General features: G+C 38.4%; 1 protein-coding gene across 6 annotated transcripts in view; it reads right to left on the reverse strand.

Moving 5' to 3' along the window:
• Positions 1-20,889, reverse strand: part of RNF19A (ring finger protein 19A, RBR E3 ubiquitin protein ligase) — a 57,594-nt gene that overhangs the window by 12,479 nt on the left and 24,226 nt on the right. For 5 of the 6 annotated variants that reach the window (XM_064393084.1, XM_064393077.1, XM_064393078.1 and 2 more), the window contains 3 exons: positions 8,418-9,168; positions 2,528-2,736; positions 479-623 (listed from right to left, as the gene is read on the reverse strand). In XM_064393084.1, the coding sequence (XP_064249154.1) occupies positions 479-623; positions 2,528-2,736; positions 8,418-9,034 (971 nt within the window). In that variant the 5' untranslated portion in view covers positions 9,035-9,168. Of the gene's footprint in view, positions 1-478; positions 624-2,527; positions 2,737-8,417; positions 9,169-10,308; positions 10,333-20,889 lie in introns of those variants that run through there. The other variant, XM_064393104.1, reaches the window with a different exon arrangement.

Here is a 20,889-nt window from a genome sequence, read left to right on the forward strand (position 1 = left end):
TTTCTCTAGTTACTAAATTATTGTCCCTAGGTTCAAGTTACAGATGTAACACATCATCAGTTATTTAGTCAGATTTTTTTTTGCCTTGAGAGCCTATTTTGCAATGTAACAAGAAGCATATTGCACATTGCTAAACGCCAATCTATGGTTCACAGTAACCTGTATAATCAGAACTTCTGTATTGCCTAATACAAGGACAATACAGATGTATTAAGACATCAGTTAATCCAAAATACTTGATTTGTACTAAGAACATGTTGCATGCATAAAATTTACTAAATAATTTGAAATAAAAATACTAAAGCACTAATTTAAATACATGTATTGAAAACTGGTTTAATTCTCTAATATAAATACTTCAACTGTGATTCTCTATTCCAAGAAGAAGAAAGCCAGACTTAGAGCACTTGGGAATCTCCTTCTAAATACTTTAGAAAACAAATCACCAACCACAGATAATTGTTTTTCTTAATTGTACCTTAAATAATGTAAATCTGAGATCTCTTTCATACACAGCCAACAGAATTCACAGCCGCAGACAGCACAAGTCATATGATTGCAGCTTCCATCATTCATTTTTATTATATAAGCAGCACAGCGTGGGCATGGCTTTATGTCATCAGCTGTTTAAAAATGAACATTAGAATCATTAGAATCAGTTCCTTAGACAATCAAATATAATCACAATACAGACATACATTTGGGAAAACTGACTGAATCATTATCTGAAAAACTGAAGAAGTTTTTTATAAGGTTGCAAATCTTCATTTGGCCATGACTTGGTACCAAATCTGTTTTTACAAACCTTGGAGCGAGCAAAACTAATGAAAACAAGGTGTAGTAGACCACATTCAAGTAATTGAATAGTTAATGCATGCTCTCTGTTCAAGGATTTTCTAAGCTTAATGAAATATATATTAGAATCTGACATTAAATATGTATGCTAACACAGGACTGATAATAAGGTCTCTTTAAATATAATCCTCTTTTACGTTTCATGGTGTTATGAATCCCATACTTTAATATTCTGTCTCCACTCTGTTAACGTATCTTAAACCCATCTCCCCATTCACATTCATGTACTTCTTTGGTACTGCTAACCTCCTCTTGAGTCCTTTTCACAGCCCTACTTATACCTACTAACTCCCCAAAAAATATAGTGTAGCAGAAGAAACCTCTGGAGAATCTCCATGTTCCCAAGTCAAATGTGGAAAAATGAGGTAAAGTGACCAGCTCTGTCAAACAAAGGGTCATTGAGCAATAGTGAAATACACACACACACACCCCCCACAGTTGTGATCTTCACTCCTGTTTAGCACCTGCACTTTAGGACAAGCTGTTTATACACAGCAGCAGAAATACCTTGCAGCTCCTAGCACAGAATTCCAAGTTTACTGCCTTGATGCTACTAGGTAAGACAAAGGGAAAGGAGAGCTCATACTTAATAGAAAGAATACCTAAAGAGGTGCAGAACCAGCAGAAAAAAGTACCTCTACCAAGCCCAGTGCACAAGGAGTAAGCAGCTGAAAGGATTCATTAGCTACTCCCACATGGGAGCACATGCACAGCCTACAGGGCAGAAAGTAAACAGAGCAAGTTCTTCAGCACAGGAAAGGCAGAGCTACTGCACTACAGGCTGAGAGGAACTGGAAGGGTAAGGAAAGGAGCTGGTGTGCTAATTCATTTAGCTTACTTTCAATTTATTTGAAAGCTAGAGCAAGATGCTAATTTTTAGGGCAAGATGGGATGCACTGTTAAAATAAGCCAGTGCAAACTACTAATCAGAAACTCTCGAGTCTGGGCTCAGCAGGAGAAAAACAGCTCTGACTACAAGCTGCAAGTGAGACTCTTTACTCCAAATATCTACCTTGCTTGCTCAGCCAGAGACAAAAGCTGCCAAATAAATCAGAGCTTGGTGTAATTCAGAGCCAATTCCTATCAACAGCAAACTGCAATTTTGATGTGCTAAACACTACTCTGAATAGTTTATCTGCTTTTTTTTGGGAGTTACAAACAAGCTCAGCTTTAAGAGATGGAATTGTTTGCCTTCTGGTAGACAAGACAGATTACCATTCCCTAGAAAACCCAAAATTAGTACTAACAAAGATATCAAACATCAGAGCTGGCATCAGAGTAATAGTCTTTTTGAAAACAGAAAATCAGTGGTTGTGAGGATGAATTCTAACAGCTGGGGAACTTCACCTACAGTGAGGAAAACAAGTGTACTAAGTGATGCAACTAAAAAAGTCAACATGCTAATGTTGACATGGGACGCCTTTCAGCGAGCTCATTTGATTTCCCATTTTTCAACGACAATTAAAATGGTGACAAGCTTTTAAAACTTAAGTCAGATGTTCTGGTCACGGAGTACTTCAAAGCATAACATTAAACATTTTAATTCAAATTTAGAATTGTTATTTTATGTTTCTGAAAGACAAAGCACCTAGTATCTACCTACCATGTCACTATTCCATTCTTTCCTTATCTAGGGTCTGTTGTACAGACACAGCACCCCGACCACAAATACCTGCTGCTCCAGACTCCTGGCTGTAGCTGATGGATGAAGAGCGGATGGTTCTCAGGCGCAGGCTCTGGGCTCTCTCCTGGCGAGCGGCATCGCAGGTCTGGTTGGGATGCCAGATTTGCTTGCAGTGGTAGCAGAACTCGGTGCCGCAGCCCTCCCGCCCACACGTCAGTTTGGGGCAGCTGGCACATCCAAACGCGATCACGGCGTATCTGTACCAGCAAGGGGGGCAAGAGAGAGTCTTGTTAGTAAAACCAGGTCTAAGTGTAGAACACAGCTGACTAGAAAGCTGTCAGGGCAGCTGAAGCAGGTACAGAGGCAGTGGACATCAGAAGCTGGCTACTTCCTTCAGGAGGTGGCCAGCACCAGTTCCTAAACTCCTCTTTCCACAACTCTGTTGCCACTGCATTGGATTAAGATTGCACAGAAATACGATAATCACTGCAACACTCACTCACCTTTACTCCCTGCAGTACTCAAATACACTGTATTTAAAGCTGAATGCAATACTGTAATGTTTACAATCACCAAGAAACCACAGTTTAGAAGAGTGGAACAATAAACCCAAAAAAGGTGTTTAAGCAATTAGGAAGTTATAGTTTCAGAAGTGTCCCAGTCACTGTGGTCATGTCTTAGATTGACCCTGTCCACGAGGAAGGATCCCTGCTAAGTGACCTGCAGTGTAACCCACAGCTGCAATGACATGTGGTTTGGCACTGCAAAACGTTTTAGGGTTTACTAGTTGCCTTTTATCATGAACACCACTACGTACTTTAAATAGATGCTTGTTAACTCTTTGTATTTTAAAATGGCAAAACAACAAACCAAGTATTTTATAAATAGGATTTCAGTTTCTCAATAATTAAGGCATTTTAAAAAGTACATTTCAAATGCAAATGCAAAAAACTGATAATAGTTTGGGTCTCAATGCCACCTTTACTCTGACAATACTAGAGAGCAAAAAACCTCCAAGAATGTTGAGACTTACAAAACTGTGTTACACTATTTTATAATCAGACACTACAGAACAGTTCTATAAAATGAGAGCTGAAGTGACAAAACTGTTCCTTCATTAGACCTGCATTTCAAAGTTCATATGATAAAAACACAGTGTGTTCACATTAACAGTAAATACAAACATATGTATATATGTTTATTAATTCATACCCATTGTAGCTTTTTTCCAATGATTTTATGTAATAGCTGTCTTTTAAATATATAATACTAATCCACTGGTATGAACATTTAAAACAGATGTATGCTTTTATTCACATGACCAGGGTCCCTGAGTAGACTTCAACAGATTTATAAATGCAATAAAACTTAAGTTTCTGTCTGTTCAAATCAAGGTAATTTTATTTAAAAAGACTGTTTATTTTTACCCCCGTCTATTTTATAGCAGTCGCATAAGTTAACTCAAAATATTCTTTATTAGTAATAACACTTTAAAAATATTCCTACTTACAAGCCTATCTTAAAATTTAGCTATTTTTAAGTAGCTAGATCTGAAACTCTGCAAAGTTAATGTAAATCCTGTCCCTTCCATTATTGTTTTAAAACAGCATATTTGATGTTCCTCCCTAGGAAATCTTGCAAACAAATAGGACTTTCAACATTTAACTTACAGATTATGCAGTAACAAATGAGATACATGCCTGTGTGTTTACAAATATTTCTTGCTTTCCAAGTAGAGATTTATTTCAATAATTGCTACTCTTCTATATCGCTGCCAAGTTAATCAGCTTCATTTTCCCCACTTTCTGCAAACTGAAGAGATAATTGCTTTGCATGTACACAAAGAGACTCTGATCCAAACACTTCAACATACATGGATACATTCAAGGCTTGCTAATGTTAGACCAAAAAAATCTCAAGTCTAAGACACAGAATAAAGTATCAATTTATATCCTGCAACCTTTCTATCACTAATAAAGCATGGGCACATCCCTGAAAGCACTCCCTAACTGGGACTGATGTATTTGGCACACCTTTAGAAAGTAACTTTTTAGACCAGAGAAAATCTCAGTTCAAACTGGATTACAGGTTTAATTTTAACATTTGTATCCTTTCTAAAGCAGATGTGAAGGCCTACAGTCCTTGTTTAGGGTGAGAGAAGGGACAACCAACCAAACTCAAAGTAATACCCAGTAAAACAAAAACCAGAGGCAGTGAGCCATTAATTGAAGGCTGCACAGTGAAAAGATGGTTGAAGATTTTGTACTCTTTTGCATGATCTGCTTTTTGCCTGATAAAGGTATGAAAATTTAGGAATTGCTGCTCTCTTCTAATGATATCAGCAATACAATCTCAGAGCAAAACTATTAAATAATTCAAATAGAAGAAAAGACAGCACTCATTTGGAATACTGATTCAGGGATGCTTGTTAAAATTACACTGGAGAACTGGTATGAAAAACAGAATATAAAGATATTGGTCTAGGAGAAGGCTCGTGAGATTTTGTACCAGTGCTCCTTCCCCAGGGAAAGATCACCTGTGTGACAGTGTCTCCTATCAAGCCACTGCTGGTAGGTTACAGACTTTCACAGTGCTTCCTCCAGGTAACAACCATGGTCAGGATGCATTTGAGCTTGCAACAGAAGCTGTGGATGAGGCAGCCCAAGGCAGAGCTGCTGCAGCAGAGCTTCTCCTCCAAAGTGATCTGCAGTTCTCCTGTGCAGAGGACAAGGAAGTTCTCCACTGGGACAGAAATAAGAGCAGTACATTTGGTACTGTAGATAACTGTTTCAAGATCTGTTTGGTTCATGTTTTGCTGACCCTAGGACTTGTTTTTACCCAAATAGAGTTGAAACAGAGAGGAAAAATAATTACATAGTTCTTAACCATTAATTGTTGTCTCCTTAGAACCCAGGAGATCAATGATGCAAAAAATCCCCTATGTTTTAACAGACTGATCCAGTTTCCCTCAATTTTTTCATTTCAGGGATCAAACTTTTTATAATTATTTGCTCTTTATCTGGTCCACATTTTTGACTTAATGTGATGCCCAAACCCTGAAATAATATTACATGGGATGTTTCATCAATGCTGAGAAGAGCTGAAGCACTGTTGTGCACCATCCTTTTTTTACATACTTGTGCAGTAACTTTTTCCTACAAAAATGCTCAATTTCACACCAATTTCCTGTTTATTACAGTACTTGTTTCTGATCTTAAAGTAAACTTCAGGAAATTATGCTACCCTCTGAAGTTATTGCACCTCTCCTACTTTGGGATAAATTGCAAATTTAGCAAATGCATTCCATCCAGTTCTTTCATGAAATAAAAGGTCATAAACCTAATGCGTTCCACCAGTACTACAATTCAAAAACTGTTCAGAAAAAGAAATAAACCCCGGCTTTAAATGCATATTGTACAATTGGATTAGCTGCCAAAGCAATTAGAAACTGTGACTACTGTTGCACCACATAATTATTAAAGCAAACGTCTGCTGATCTGCAGTTTGTGTGCACTGAATGTCACGCATCATCCCTGAGCAGTGTTTGTTAGCAAAGGCTCTTCTGTGGAAGTCTGAGTAGTGTTTGCTTCCCTAAACCTTACACCTGTACAGTTCCTTCCTTCATCTTCCTGCTAAGCTCCACCACAACATCAAATCCCCATTATCACTTTCCACACCACTCCCACTTCTCCTTCCTACCTCCCTGTATGTGCCTTCCCTCAGCTGGGCACATACAGACTTGTCAGACAGCGCTGTGGTGGCTGCCTGAAAGCCAAATTTCATTTTTTAACTGGAGCATTCATACACTCCTGCTGGAGGCACTACTGATGGTCTTTCTGTTGTTCAAGTAATATGTATGCCCTTTCCCCTAAACTACTTAGATTAACTTTTGCTGAATTCTCAGTCCCTGCTGCCCAACAGATCTAAGGGTTCTGAAGGTTTCAAAACAATCAGGAGAAGGATGGGGAAAAGACAAAACATGATTGCAGGAGCCCTTGTTTGTTTAGGATGATAACCAGAAACAGTGATCCTCCTGAGAAGTACCCAAGCAGCCAACTTTATTCCACTTTAAACCAGTAATGAGAATTCAGTGAGGAAGCATTATCTGTGCATTAAAAGCAGAATTCATCTATCATCGTGAAGCACTTCCCTGCCACTTCAAGTATAAGGAAAAATCATGGTATCAAAAGTACAACATAAAGTTGCCCATGCAGTACCAGTTTGTTCCCTTCACACAGACACTGGCAGTGTTTATCTGCCTGGTAATTTACTGTATTTTTCACAGGACTCCCCTCCAGAGTATGGAGCATGCAACAAGCAGCTCTGGAGCAATGATTTAAATACCTGCACGCTAATGCATGGCTGTGGTCCCACATGACTGCATGGAACCTAAACTTTGCTCTGAACACCCACTTTTTATTTTTATGATGGTGTTATCCACAGCAATTGTCATTACAGTTTCTAACCACTGAAGATACTTAGGAGATAGTTTTTTAGTACTTAATTAAGTAGACTAAGGCAGGTTTGTTTAACCTGTTTTGGTTTTTATGCATCAATTTTCTTATCTGTTTAAAAAAACAAAGCAATCTGAACCACTGAAACATGGTACAATAGAAAACATTTTAACACATCTTAAATGCTTCTTGCATTGAATAATAACTGTTTGTAACCCAAAAACTCAAGGCAAAGCATGCTTCTGTCTACCAAATAATACCTTCTGGTGGTTGTTTTATTTTGCAGTATCAAAATATTAAGAGTAAACTGTACTGGCTTTGTCCATATGACTTTGTAACAAACTCATGCAACCAAAACATCCCTCAAATTATTTTTCCTTCTGTCCTAAAACTATGCCACAGCAATGCCATCCACTTTGGACCAGATATGAAACTATTACCTTTCCAGTCCCTGCTTTTGACTTGTGTTAGCAAATTCTGTTTCTTTCAAAGTATGAAAGCAAAATTGTATTTTAAATAAGTCCTAAACATTAAGCACTTGGTTGTTAATACTGGAGTATTTAATCTACCTAACAGTCAATCCTATCTTGCTTGGTCTCCTGCAACATTCTTCCTCTTCTTCATTCTTCTTATTGCTCATCTGTGAGGCTTTGAAACAGAGCTGTCAGCCTCTGAGTTTTTAGTGTGCACTGCACATCTGGATTGCAGTCATGCCTATAATCTTTAGAGCAGTATGATAACACAAACAATCTCGAAAAAAGCAGCTTGCTGAAGAATGGCATTATGAGACACCAGCAGCACAAAAGCATGATGAGCTGCTGCTCAGTAGTATTCAGCCTACTTAGAATTCAGCATGGTTTCAGAACTGTTTAAAGTATTAAAGCAAAGTTAAAACATTACGTTCCCCAGATAATAAGCAGGAACAAGCTGATTATCTTACATCAGAATCCTGCTGACAGGCAACAAGCGCTGTCTCAATCAGCCACAAGATGGAAGATAGCTGAAGCAGGAGAGACCTTTTAATTCAAAGAAAAGCTTAAATCATTTTCCACAGTTAAAAGCCAAATTACCCACTGTGCTTTAACAAATTAAGTTAAATGACAGTCATCAATTCTTCAATTCTCTTCAGTTTGAGCTTTGTACCATTACCTTGGCAGTGCAACATCTAAATTTCTTTTGCTTGCTGTAAATAAATGGCTTCTACCAATAAGAGTTTCGTGACATTGCTGGAATTCCCTCTGTGCAGAAAAAAAAGAAAAACCTACGCGAGAAAACATTTTATTTGGGAAGGTGGTTGTGGCTTGCAGTGGTTATTGTTTTCACTTTAATTTGTTTTGATTTCTTTTTGATGTCTTTTCTTATTAAAGAGAATTCTACCTGCTACATACTTGTAATATCACCTTAAGTAAAGCAAGTGACTTTTCAAAAATCATAATGCTATGAAAATGATGTATTTACACCGTGACTATAGGAAACATACATACCCACAATCTGGAGCTGGGCACCACCTACAGTCAGGATCCGCAACCAGCCACCGCCTAAGCATGAACTCTTCATACTTTTCCATCAAGATGTCATCATTTAATATCAAACGAATATCATGAGGATTAAAGCGTTCTGAGCATTCTGGGCAGCTAATATTAACTCTGCTCTCAGAGATCTCTATCCGCAGATACTGACGCAAGCAATCCACACAAGATCTGTGGTGACAAGTCATTATCTCCGGGAACCTGTCCTTGGAGTGCCGCAGAAGGCACAAGGGGCACTCCATGAAGTCTCCACTTGGTTTGCTGCTAGAGGTTGTTCCGTTATCAGAAGAGGTACACGTGGAGAAAATAGAGTTCTTGTCTGTACACATTTCTGAATGAATACTTTCAATACTTGCAATTCCATCAACACCTCCATTTAGATCCCTAGACTTGCGTTTCGTGTCCTTTTTTCTCCGAAAAAGTGAGCCCAACGAAATTCTTCTTTTCTTTGGTGCCTTTTTAACTGATGGCAAGCTCACAGAGGAAGCAGAAGACTGGAGGTCCCGATCAGAGCCCATTTGCCGATGTAAACTCATGTCTAGGTCACTCATCAGAAAGGGGTTAAATTTCATATACTATCCTAATCATTTTTAAGGATCAAACAGAGGCAGAGGATACAGGCATATTATTATGTAATCCAGTTGGAGAGTCTTCATGCAGAAAATTCACATGTATCTGCTTCCAGCAAATTCTTCAGAAGAATTCCCTGAATTAGGAGAGATTAAATAAAAGCAGGATTAGAATCACAACTATCACTATTGGTTCTGGAAGGTCACAGCACTCTAGTGACCTGCTATTCCTATTACTACCACCTTTTCCTCACCATCTGACCCAATACCTCTTCCTGTCAGCTTTTTCTAGCCTTTACATCCTTCTTATCTTAACAAGACTGAAATTTCCTTCTGGTCAAGGACTATCTTTGTTACACTTAATCAGTGCAGAGAAAGGCATCTGCACTCCCCTGCTCCCCCAAGGGAAGTAGGGTGTGTGCACGGGTCTATACATGTGTAGAAATTACCAAAACCCAAGGTGACAATTAAGTAAACAAGCAAGCTCTTCTATAAAGCTTAGCAACAGGCTTACAGCATTGGAAACTTTTCTGTTTTCTCTACCTTACATTTTCTGCACATGTGATAAGGTCAAGTACAAATCTGATACAGTTAATTAAAAGGAAGATTTCTCAGTGTTTTTTGAACCATTCAGACTGACAGCAGAAATTAAATCACTGTGGCTAAACAACTCAAGATATTCTCAAAATCTGAGGGTTCTCAGAGAAGTATGCATATTTATAGCATAAGGTATCTGAATATTTCAGGGAGCAGAGCTGCAGAGTGACAGCCAACACTGCTTGATTATATAGAAGCTGAAGGGCACGGCAAAGACTACAGTTAAGGTGACAACATTTGAATTTTTTATCAGATATATTTCTGTAAGGGAAAAAAAAAAAGCCCCCAAACCAGATTCTCTTGACATACCAAGCTTCAGTTATTACCTATGTATAAGGTGACACCAAGGATTTCCTTCTGTTTTCTGCTGCTTAAATGACTGCACAGTGAGAAAAGAGACAAAGAAGGAACTCTTCCTATTTTCCTCTGACAGAGGAAAAAGCAGCAGATCATCTCCAACCAAAACCACTAAGTTCTCCCCAAACATGCAACTATTCCTACTTCTTGGAAGCTTGGTTGTACAAGAGAAATTTTTTTAACTTTTGGAGAACTGCATCTGTAACAGCAAAATGAGAAGGCAATGTTGCAAATCTACATGCAAAGCTAATGCCATGCTTTCTTTTCTCAGTGTTTCCCAACTGACCCCCCAGAAAGGTGTAAATGGGTTTCTATGACCTTACCAAAAGATAAAATCTGAAACTGGATGCTAAAACCAAGTCCAAAGGTAGGAACAAAGGAATGCAGAGATTAATGCCTCTGTTTACAAGAGCTAAGCAGCGCGCAGAGCCCTCAGAGCCCGGCACAGATCCAAACACGTGCTGAGCCTCCGGAAGGGATCGCTGAGCTGCGCGGGTCAAGACGGGCAAGTTTCAGGGGACGGCTCAGCAGCAGCGGAAACAGGAATCCCTCTCCAAAGAGGAAACACAGAAATAGCCCACAGGCTCTGCAGAGCCACTGCAGGCCCTCTGCACACCACCACGGCCTGTGGATTATATATATATATATATAATGTAGTGTACACTAAGTGTGTACCAGCAGGCAGCCAAGACAACCCCACGCAGTCTCACCACCACCCGGTACGGCAGGGCTGCACATCAACACTACACTGCCTTCCTCAAGTGTGACAATTAAAGACAAGAGAAAAAAAGGAAAAAAAAAACCCAACCCCACACAAAAACCCCTACTAAAAAACATGTACATCTCCTGGTTTTGATAAAAATATGTCTTATATTCTAAGCCCCTAGAGTTTTTATAGAATTAAAAAGCCACTGTATTCTATTTTTCAAATGCCGAATTATTACTGCTTTCTTCTTTTTTTTTTCTAATAAAGGAAAATCTTACCACTGTGAACATATTAAAAAAAATAAGCTTACTCTCAGAGTCCAAAATAAAGAGTATAAATACTTCAAGAACATAACATACTCTTCCTTCCCTCCTAAGGGAACATTTTTAGTCAAAAAAACCTATCTTGGATGCTTTACCTGCTCCAGTTCCCAAAACAAATGTAGTAATTTTGCAGCCGCTGTTTCTCATTAAATGAACTAAAACATTCCCTGATATTAAAAAAAAAAAAAAAAAAAAGAAACTGAAAAAAGCTTTCACAGAAGATGTTCTTCTCTCCAGTATCTTGGTATTATGTTTATCATAGACAGCTGGTAGACCATGTCTGAAATATAGTACAGATGCAGTCCATTGCTGACAAGTAAATTTGTGTGTTCAGAAGTGCAAGAATAACCTTAAAAGCATTTTTATAACTGGATAATTACTAACATTGGTATGTTCACACAGATACCACAGGGGCAGTGGAAAGTGCCAACCTCCTAAATCAGGAGAGTTCATGAACAAAATGAACAGCAAGCAAAGCATTCATTTCAGGCAAAAAGTCTGCTGCTGTTTGTTTTGGGGGAGGGGATTGTGGTTTTGTTTGTTTTTAAAAATAAAACAGAAAAAGGTAGGAAGTAAACACAGTAACACAGCCAAGTGTATGACTACAAGCCTGCCCCTCCTCCCTTTCTCTGGAGAGGAAAGAATGTGTTATTACAGCATTTCTGCCAGTTCCAACAGATGTACAAAATCAAGAAATAGCAGTTCTGGTGATGAACCAGTTGTACTTTTTTTCTTTTTAAATAAACAAAGATTCTCCCATGATGTAAAAAAAGAGACCAGTATATCCCATAGTTCTCTCTGCATAATGGGATAAGCAGTCTCTCTAAAAGAGCAAATTGCTCTTCTAAGGAAAACAGTTAAACTTTGACAGGGTTTTGAAAAGAAAAGTTGCCAGTTATTTCAGACAATCATCGATTATGCTCTTTAGATTTAAATGCATAGAACTAGTTTCAAAAGCCAGTCTCTTCCTTATATAGTAATTTTGGGCTGACATGCTAGTGACGTTCAAAGATGACTTTGCTGAAGTGAAAAGATTCAGCAGATGATTTATTAGAGGAAAAAATGAAGACAAATGTTACAATGCTAATAATGATCAGAGCTGCACAAAATCATAAAAGCTTTACTAGCACAATCTGGAGCACTGGCCAGTTCTCATGTTGCCCAACCCAACACAGCATCTGCATGTTTCTGCTGACAAAATAAGTAAAAAATACTTGATTTTGTACAGCCGGAGAACAAAATGCCCACATTATTCCAGTAACAACAAGACCACATGAAGGGGATATGCTGTGTGCAAACTGAAGCTCTGAAATCCAACTACTTGAAATGAGCTGCGACACACAAACTATGGTAGTAATAAACAATCTGATTTTGAGGCAACATACATTACAAGTTTTGCATTACTCTCACTGACCAGTATGAACTCTGTCAACACACAAAAGAAACTAACACGGGCAACAGCAAACAGACAGAAAAAAACAGAGAGTGCAAATCCTAAAACTTTTAAGTTCACCACTGTTTTCAACATTTCCTCAAAAGCACTTACCAACTACAGAAAAACCCTATTTCTGGCTCCCTGCCATGCCCAAAGCCCTGCCACAAATCCAAATTCCAGCCGTGCTTTGCATTCTGCTCGTGCCACAGACTTACCACAAAACACCAGTTGCCACAGCACAAACACACCTTGTCATCTGAACATGCATAAAGGACATTTAGAGTTGCACCTACCTGAAGCTCAGTACTAAGCTGGTATCTGCTCCTTCTGCAACCCTGCCTGAACTATTTGCTAGGGAAACCTAATAAGCATCCAGCTAAATGCCTTCAATAGTTCTTTTTGACCATGCTCCTTTAAGTAAATGCTATTGGTGACCATATAATGGAGGGGGAGGGAAAGGAATTGGGAATAATCTTGCCAAGGGAGAAGATTTCAGCTAAAGAAATGACTGGGATGATGAGTATCTTCTAATATGGCTCTCCATGGCACAATCTTTGCTTTTCTCATCAATTTCAAAACGCTTCGGAAATGCCCTAAGTGCAGCTGAGAATAACTCTGCTGATTTTGCAAGAAAAGAGTGACAAATGCCTACCTCCATAAACCCAGCTGCTGGGGGAGATTACTCCCTCCTGCTCCTGCTGTCCTCCAAACACACCAGAGGCACAAGCTCAGCATGCTGCCTACTCTTCCATTACATGCCCAATCTGGGGCAAAAAGTCTGCTATCAGGACAGCTTCACACTTTGTTTGCAAAACAAAGGCAAGCTTAAACATCAGTGCAGGAAAGGAGAGAACCCACCATAAACATAGATGTAACTACATCCTCACTAAAACACCTTAAATAATCCCTCATGTAATTGGTACTTAAATAGCAAATCTAGACTTCTGTTCCAAACAAACTCTCTTTGTCTTAGGCATTTGCTCCTCCAACGATTTAACCATGCGCCAGCTCTGTTAGCATACTTCTTGATTAAAACTGACTCTTAATAGCTTCCTTTCTGACATCTGCAATTCCCAACATCTGTACTCTCTAGCTGCTTTCTGGAATGCACGGATCCAGCTTAAAGAGAGCTGTAAAAAGGTGAAAAACCCAAACCTTCAGAGCTTGAATTTCAACCACCATTACAGATAATTTCTGCTTCCCTCTTCCAGTAAGCATCTCCTACCAATCACACAGAATTCTAAAATTTCTAAGCTGTGATGTTCTTAACATAGAGGTATCACTAATCATCTAAAACAGGCATCAAAACCAAATTTTCCTTTTAATTTAATCCATAATCTAAGAACTACAAACATAGTGGAATAAAATGTAAAATAAAAATATTGAAGAGCTGAAGTTACTCAATACCAACACACAGGATTTTGAAATCAGGCAAACAAGTACCTGATTTCAATGGCTGTTCTTTAAATGTCAGCTCATTCCACAGCAGTGTTTAAAACTGGGGGAAAAATACAAACAGTTTTGCCTGAAAATTTCTAAAAGAGCACATCCCTACTCGCTTTACAGATGCCTCAGGTTCAAGTATACATCTGGCATTGCTGAGTTAAAAGAGTGATGAACAGCCTGGAAAAGTTTAACATCTTAGACAAGGCTAAATTTCAACATCCATGTGCTTCTGCAACACTCTGTCCCATTAAAAACATCTCACCATAGTCATGTCAATGCACATGGTGTCAGGGCATGTTAGGACTGTTACTTGGTTTTATTACAGATTATTTAGTACATGCAGAACCAACACTTTGCAACTTGGAAGAATACAGATGGAAATGATGTTGAAACAACAAAGTGCATATAAAGGTTCTGCCAGAACCTAAGATGAAAAATAAAATCCTTTAATGGTAACATAATGCAGCATATTGTGTTAGGCAAATGCATATTGTGCAGGTGACATGCTTCACTGCAACAATTAGCAGACTATCTTTATGACTCCTTCAGTATATTTCCCTTCATATTCTAAGATCAAGAATAGCAACATTTTCCATTTGGCTTTTCAAAGACTGTAAAGACACTTCGACTTAATTTGTGCGGCATTTTTTATTGTCTTCTAACGTTGATTTCTAATAAAAGGTGAAACAAAAGGTTGATAGTATTTAGCCTAAATTGAACAGTTAATTCTTCAAAAGAAAGTTAAATTTGTATCAGAACATTTCTCAAGCTTTTGACACAAACTCAGACATACAGATACTTATTAAACATTTACAGTGATTTGCTGCAGCATGACATACAGAATGCAAAAAAAGTCATCAAAACCTCTTAAATAATTCATTTAAATCAAACCAAACTGTGTAAAACTACTTTAAATATATGCTCATGTAAATTTAACTTCATTATAACTTTTCTCCTTCAAAAAAGAGCACCAATATGGTAACTGACATGCTATGGAAGTTTTACCTTTCAGACACTTTCACAGGAAGGTATCTTTTACTTTCTATTCTGCTTTGTTCTGAGCTGTGTATGTGAATGCATTTCTTATAGCATGAAGAACATTTATTACAAAAGTTACTGGAGTTGCTCCTACTAGTAGTAAATCCTTTCCAAACTGAGAATCACTTGATCATTTAGTTAATTACATCTCGTTTCTTTATGCTTACAATGGACTGTTGATAGCTGCAGAGGCCATTGTTCCAAAAACAGAACACCCAAATCCCCAACTAACTCAAGTTTTTCAAAACCTTTAGAAATCTGCCATGTCAAGACTTAAACTTCACATATCATCTTTAAATGTCAGAAAAACACCTGCAGTGACATAATATCACTTCTTTAATTTATGTAAATCCAAAAGGCTGGGAGCAGAGTTCCTAGCAAGTACCATACCAAGCACTTGCTCACTCATTTGGAGCTCACAGTGGGCTCAGTGAAGATGCTGACAAGATCTGGGACATGCCCATATCAGCACAGTAAGCAGAACAGGGCAGGGCCCTTTCCCCTAATTTGAGAGGAAGTCAAACCCTTTGGAATAAGCCAGCTTGGTACATGTAGACCATTAGACAAGTGCCAAGTGAGGAACAAGGGGTCTTCCAGAGGCAACAGGAATTGCTGTAACAAACAGAAGTTTCGACAATGCAGACAGTTTACTTTAGAGAAAGTCTTCTAGTAATTATTCTTTCCTGACTCCTTATGGGGAGACTTAGGTTAGATGTTAGGAAGAAATTCTTTGCTCAGAGCATAGTGAGGCACTGGCACAGGTTGCCCAGAGCAGCTATGGATGCCCCACTCCTGGAAGTGTTCTAGGCCAGGCTGGACAGAACCTTGATCAGCCTCATCTAGTGGGTGGTATCCCTGCCCATGCAGGGCAAGGGGGTTGGAACAAGAAAACCCCTGATATTCATGGATACTATTACACAAAATTAAGAGAAAAGCATTTGCGAGGCAGAGATTAAATTATCTCTACTGCGCTATTACCATGTCTCAGTTTGTTCTGACTGTGCTTTATTTTTCCTTATGGTCCTGTGTCAATTATCTGGAAATTCTATTTTCACTTAGAGAACAAAGCAATATTGTTTGTAAAACAGTGACACAAACAGACTGACTATGAACCCACTTCGGCTCAAGGACTGAGAGTCAGACTGACTGGGCATGAAAATCAAAAGATTGACAGTACTTAAAACACAGAGAAGCCTACAGAACTGTCAAAAGTGAACTGATATACAATGTTCTGTTTTAAAATTCACAATGGTATGTAGCACATGACAAACTAACCCTGACAGCTAGAAAAATCTTCAACAGCTTATTTAAAAAAAAAAAAAAAAGTTATGCTTCTTCCTTAGAAATTTATGAGCAATACATCCTGTATCATGTGTCCATGACAGCTGCTATTAGGAAAGGAAGTCTCGCAAGCTGCTCAACTCATTCTGAAAGTCTCTGAACAAATGACTGATAAAACTGTTCCTCTTGGAGATAATGCTTGTAAAGAAGACAGTGCACCCAAAGTTCCTCCCTCAGTCTGATGGCAAAATGGAAAGAATTCCTTAAACTCTAAAAACATTAATTTTCCAAGCCAGCAGCATTAAATCTGGGTATATTGTGTGCAGTGGTCAACCAAAGCTAAGAACTCAGTGGAGAGATGCTTTCTATTTGTGCATCTGCAGGTCTGTGTCTGTTGCAAATAAGACTATTTGCAATTTTCCCTTATCTAACCCAGCAGAGCGATCTTAGTTCAACCATGCATTTGCTTGCGTGTCAAAAGCTTCTCCTGTGCACTGTGGTGCCTTCTGTGAACAAATGTACACCAAACCCTGCCAAGAGGAAACCAAAGTCTTGGAAACACTGCAGGGAAAAAGCCACAACAAAACCAAGAAGGAAGCAAAACAAAAATCACCAAAATGTTTAACTATTTTAATCCTTTAATCATTAAAATCCTCACACTATGCTCTTCTTGCAAAAGTAACTGGAATGTGTTCTCTTAGTGCAATGATGGGCATGTATGTTCACTCCTGAATATTGTGGAGAGATAAATTTTTATGTGTCTGTATCTATGTATAGATATATAAGTATTATTCTAAAATATTTTACTAGCTAGTGGTCTGAAAAGTGGAAGCAACACTAAGGGATTTAAAAACTGCACAAGCTGCGTCTGCTATGTACCAAAAAAGGAGATTTAATCTAACTGTATTAATACTTTCATTTCTGCAGTTGCTTTTTATTCTACACTATACATTGCAAAATTATCAGAGTAAAGACATACACCAGTGAAATAACAAAAGACAGTTTTTGTTTCCTGCAGTGTCACCATCCCTGCAAGTGGAAAACATTGCAACACTCCTAAATGCTGAGATCATTCCTACAGAAAACTGTTCCAAAATGAAAATAACCAATAGCAACAAAAGTCCAGAATAAGCAGATTTAATCTCAGGTCTATAATTTTGCCTGGTCAAACAGTAATGGCTACATACTGAAGTCTGACAAGCTTTTGTTTTTCAAGCAGGCTTACAAGTTTGCCCCACTACAAAAGCAAACCAAATAAAGCATACCAAGAAATGAGATGGGACAAATATTGTAGTAGAGGGATCTGGAACCATGAACAGGAGCTCCAGAGAGAGCACACAGACAGAATTTGACCAGCATACCAGAGACAGCAGCTTGAAGGGATATATAAGAGGTTACAGATTGCAGTTCCTGGCTCCTAATGATTTTTAAATTCAGCAAGAGCCAGAGTTTCTGTCTTGTGCTGAGGGAAGATATTATTGACTGTCTGACTGGCAGAATCTTCCAGCTCTGTTTTATCTCTGGCATAATCAACCTCTATTTTGGAGGCAAGGAAGACAAAGAAAAAATATAGAAAAATAATTCACAAACACCAATATCCCTCTTCCCCCCAATCTTGAAATAGCTTTGCCTCCAACTAAGAAATCTTGGAAGCTATCAATGATTACATTATTAAACATTTGATGCTATAAAGTAAACAAATTAAAAGGGATTTAGAATTGCTAAAAAGTTAGTAAGAGTTTTGAATTCTTCCAGGTTAGGCTGACCAGGTAAGACATCAGGTTAGGCTGACTAACAAGACCTTGCCATGGGGATAAGAACTTGGGTCAGTTTCTGAAAATCACTGTGACAACTCACAGTAACTTACTTTGCCAGTATCTCAGCACTTGAGAACTGAACAACTGTCCTGCATTGGTCTTCTCTGATATCTCATTACAGGGAATGAATAACTTTGGTAAATATAATTCAATATAAAACTTTCAGAAAAGCTTGGATGACTGAGTGAATAATCTATGCCTGTCTATTCTAGCAGCAGCAAGTCAGGGATACAGACAGAAACTCTGAGAGAGTTTTCTGAACTCTGTTTTGGCTAATGCCACAACTTCCTAAACTGCCCTCAGGTCAGGTACAAAGTTGCACCAGCCTAACCAACAGCTCCTGTTCACTCAAGAGGTGATATTAGGTCAAAATCTAGCAAAACACATTCAATTCTCCTGCAGCCTGCACTATTAACTGAAAATCCTACATGAATAGATTTCAAATCACCAAGTCAGTTTTTTGCAATAATAGTTATAAATTAACTGCTGCAATATCAAATACAGCCAAAGATTAAACAAACTAACAAAAAAAAAAGGGGGAAAGAAAGAACAACTGAGAGAAAAAGAGACAAAAACAAAGACAGGGAAAGGTCTAGCCAGGGAAACAAAAATACTCCATCCTGCCAGAAACACTGCCTGTAGCTTCCAGACAGGAAACTCACTGCCTCCAGAAAAACCATTGGCGTCAGGAAATGGCAGAAGTACCATGAAACTTATCTCACAGCTGAACTTAATGTAAAATGAAGGGACAACATTAGAAAAGGAAGGCAAAGACAAAGGACTAGCCACAGATCTTTGCTTATGAATATACTAGGTGAAAATTTAAATCTTACTGATGTGTCTTTGGAAGAAAGAATTAATGGAAAAGATTATTCTAGCCCTGCTGAAGATAAATAAATAAAAAACACCAGGTTGAAAAGATAGAGTCCATTCAGCACAAGAGAAGGGGAATGATCTGGCAGCATTTACAGGCAGATTCCACTAGCACTGTAAATAGTGTAAACACTACTTTGAAAGCACAAAGCAAGAAAAAGCTGAATGCCAGTCATTTAAAGTACATCTGATGCTGTACTTATGCTGGAAATACAATACATGCCAACAGGAGGAGTTATTCTGCCAGCACAATTATCCCACCTACAACAATATCATACTATGCCAGAAGATTGCTCTGTCAGCACACACAGGATTTAGGCAGGTTGATGAGTTTTTCCAAACATTTTTCACTGACACAGACAGAGGAGTAAGCAGAGTTTCTCTATGCAAAACAACTGCTGCATAAAATGGGTAGAAAAGTCATCACAAACACACCCACTCATGGCTTTAAAGACCGAATCTTGTGAAACTTTCTTAGGCTTTATTGCCTTAATGGTGTCCAAGCATGAATCAACACAGGGGCGTTTGTGAATCCCCTGCACGCCACTGCATCAGCCATCAGGTGACACACTGGGTCACAAAGTGCTGACCAGACCCTGACAGTGCTGCCACATTCAGGATGGTCAGAAAGTATCGCAGCAAATTTTAAAAAGTAAATACTCTGAGTTTTCCTGCTATGTTTCACACATTTGCCAACAGAATACAAAGTCATAAAAGACCTGCAGAAGACCTACAGTGATGCTCCTCTGCCAGCTGAGGATTACAGCAGTTCTTAGTGCTTAGTGACACAAATGAGCATGTGTCAAGATGTAGCTGCATTATTCCACCTACTCTGTTACTTTTTAATTAGAATTACACCTCCATTGCCAGGACTCACAACACAGTAAGTATTTCTGAAATACAACTCCCTTGCCCTCATGCTTTTGAGGGATTGCAAAGCCTTTTCCTTTCCACTCACCCCCTCACATTCAAACTCACCTTTTCTGTGTTGAATGTTACTTTTTTCCTTCAAAAGCATCATCTTAAACAGCTCGTTCTACATAATTATAGAAACATCATTAGTTGGGCCCCTTCATGCAACAGACTGTGACACATTATCTATTTCCAACAATTACAGGCAGAAAATACAAAGCAAGCATAATGCAATTCGTAGAAAAGCTACTGTGCTTATTTCCTCCATTATTTAGAACAGCTAAACGCTTCCTAATTATAGTCTTCAAACAAACCTGTTTTATTTCAGGTTCTGAGGTAAAACCATGCTTTGTGGTTTTTAAATAGTAACACTGGTAATATGCCTTCAACTGCACCCTTTTTAGTAGATCTCTAAAAAAACCCAACACCTTAAGTCAGATTTAAAAAGCTTCCTAGACCACAGAAATAGCAGATTTGGTAAACTGAATTAGTGCAGAAGATGCTGCCTCTAACCATGAGTACCTGTTAGCCTGCACCTGAGATCCAGCCCTCAAATGTTGAGATTTCTTCCTTTAAAAAGCAGCGCAAACAATTTGCAAACACAAAAGCTTCTTGTTTATTTTTAACCTCAGCTGCAACCCTACAGCTTGACTCTGAATCCTGTCACAGTGGCATCCACTGCTCCATTCTACTCTGATGGTCTTAAATATAGCTTTCCTGAGCTGTCTGCAGCCAGATAAATTTTAGATGAAACAAGTACCTTAAACGGAATAACACACAGTCTTTCATATTTATTTTCAGGTCATACATATTTATTTCATCAACAATAAAAAAAGTCAAATCTCTGCTCATCTTAAATCTAAAATACCAGTTTCTCTAGTGGCATAAACTCACAGTGTCTTTGAGTCCTTGTTTTCTTTCTACTTGCAAGTTAACCATTAAGAATTTCAAATTGTAGTAGGTGATTACTGATTTATTTTCTTTTTGCTTATCTAAACCTAGTGTTAACGGGGGGAGGGGGTGTGGGGGAAGGGAAATCCTTGAGCAATATATTTAGTTTCCCTCTAAAGAAT

The sequence above is a fragment of the Passer domesticus genome, chromosome 1 (genome assembly GCF_036417665.1).
Source record: "Passer domesticus isolate bPasDom1 chromosome 1, bPasDom1.hap1, whole genome shotgun sequence".
In the NCBI taxonomy this organism is placed as follows: Eukaryota; Metazoa; Chordata; class Aves; order Passeriformes; family Passeridae; genus Passer; species Passer domesticus.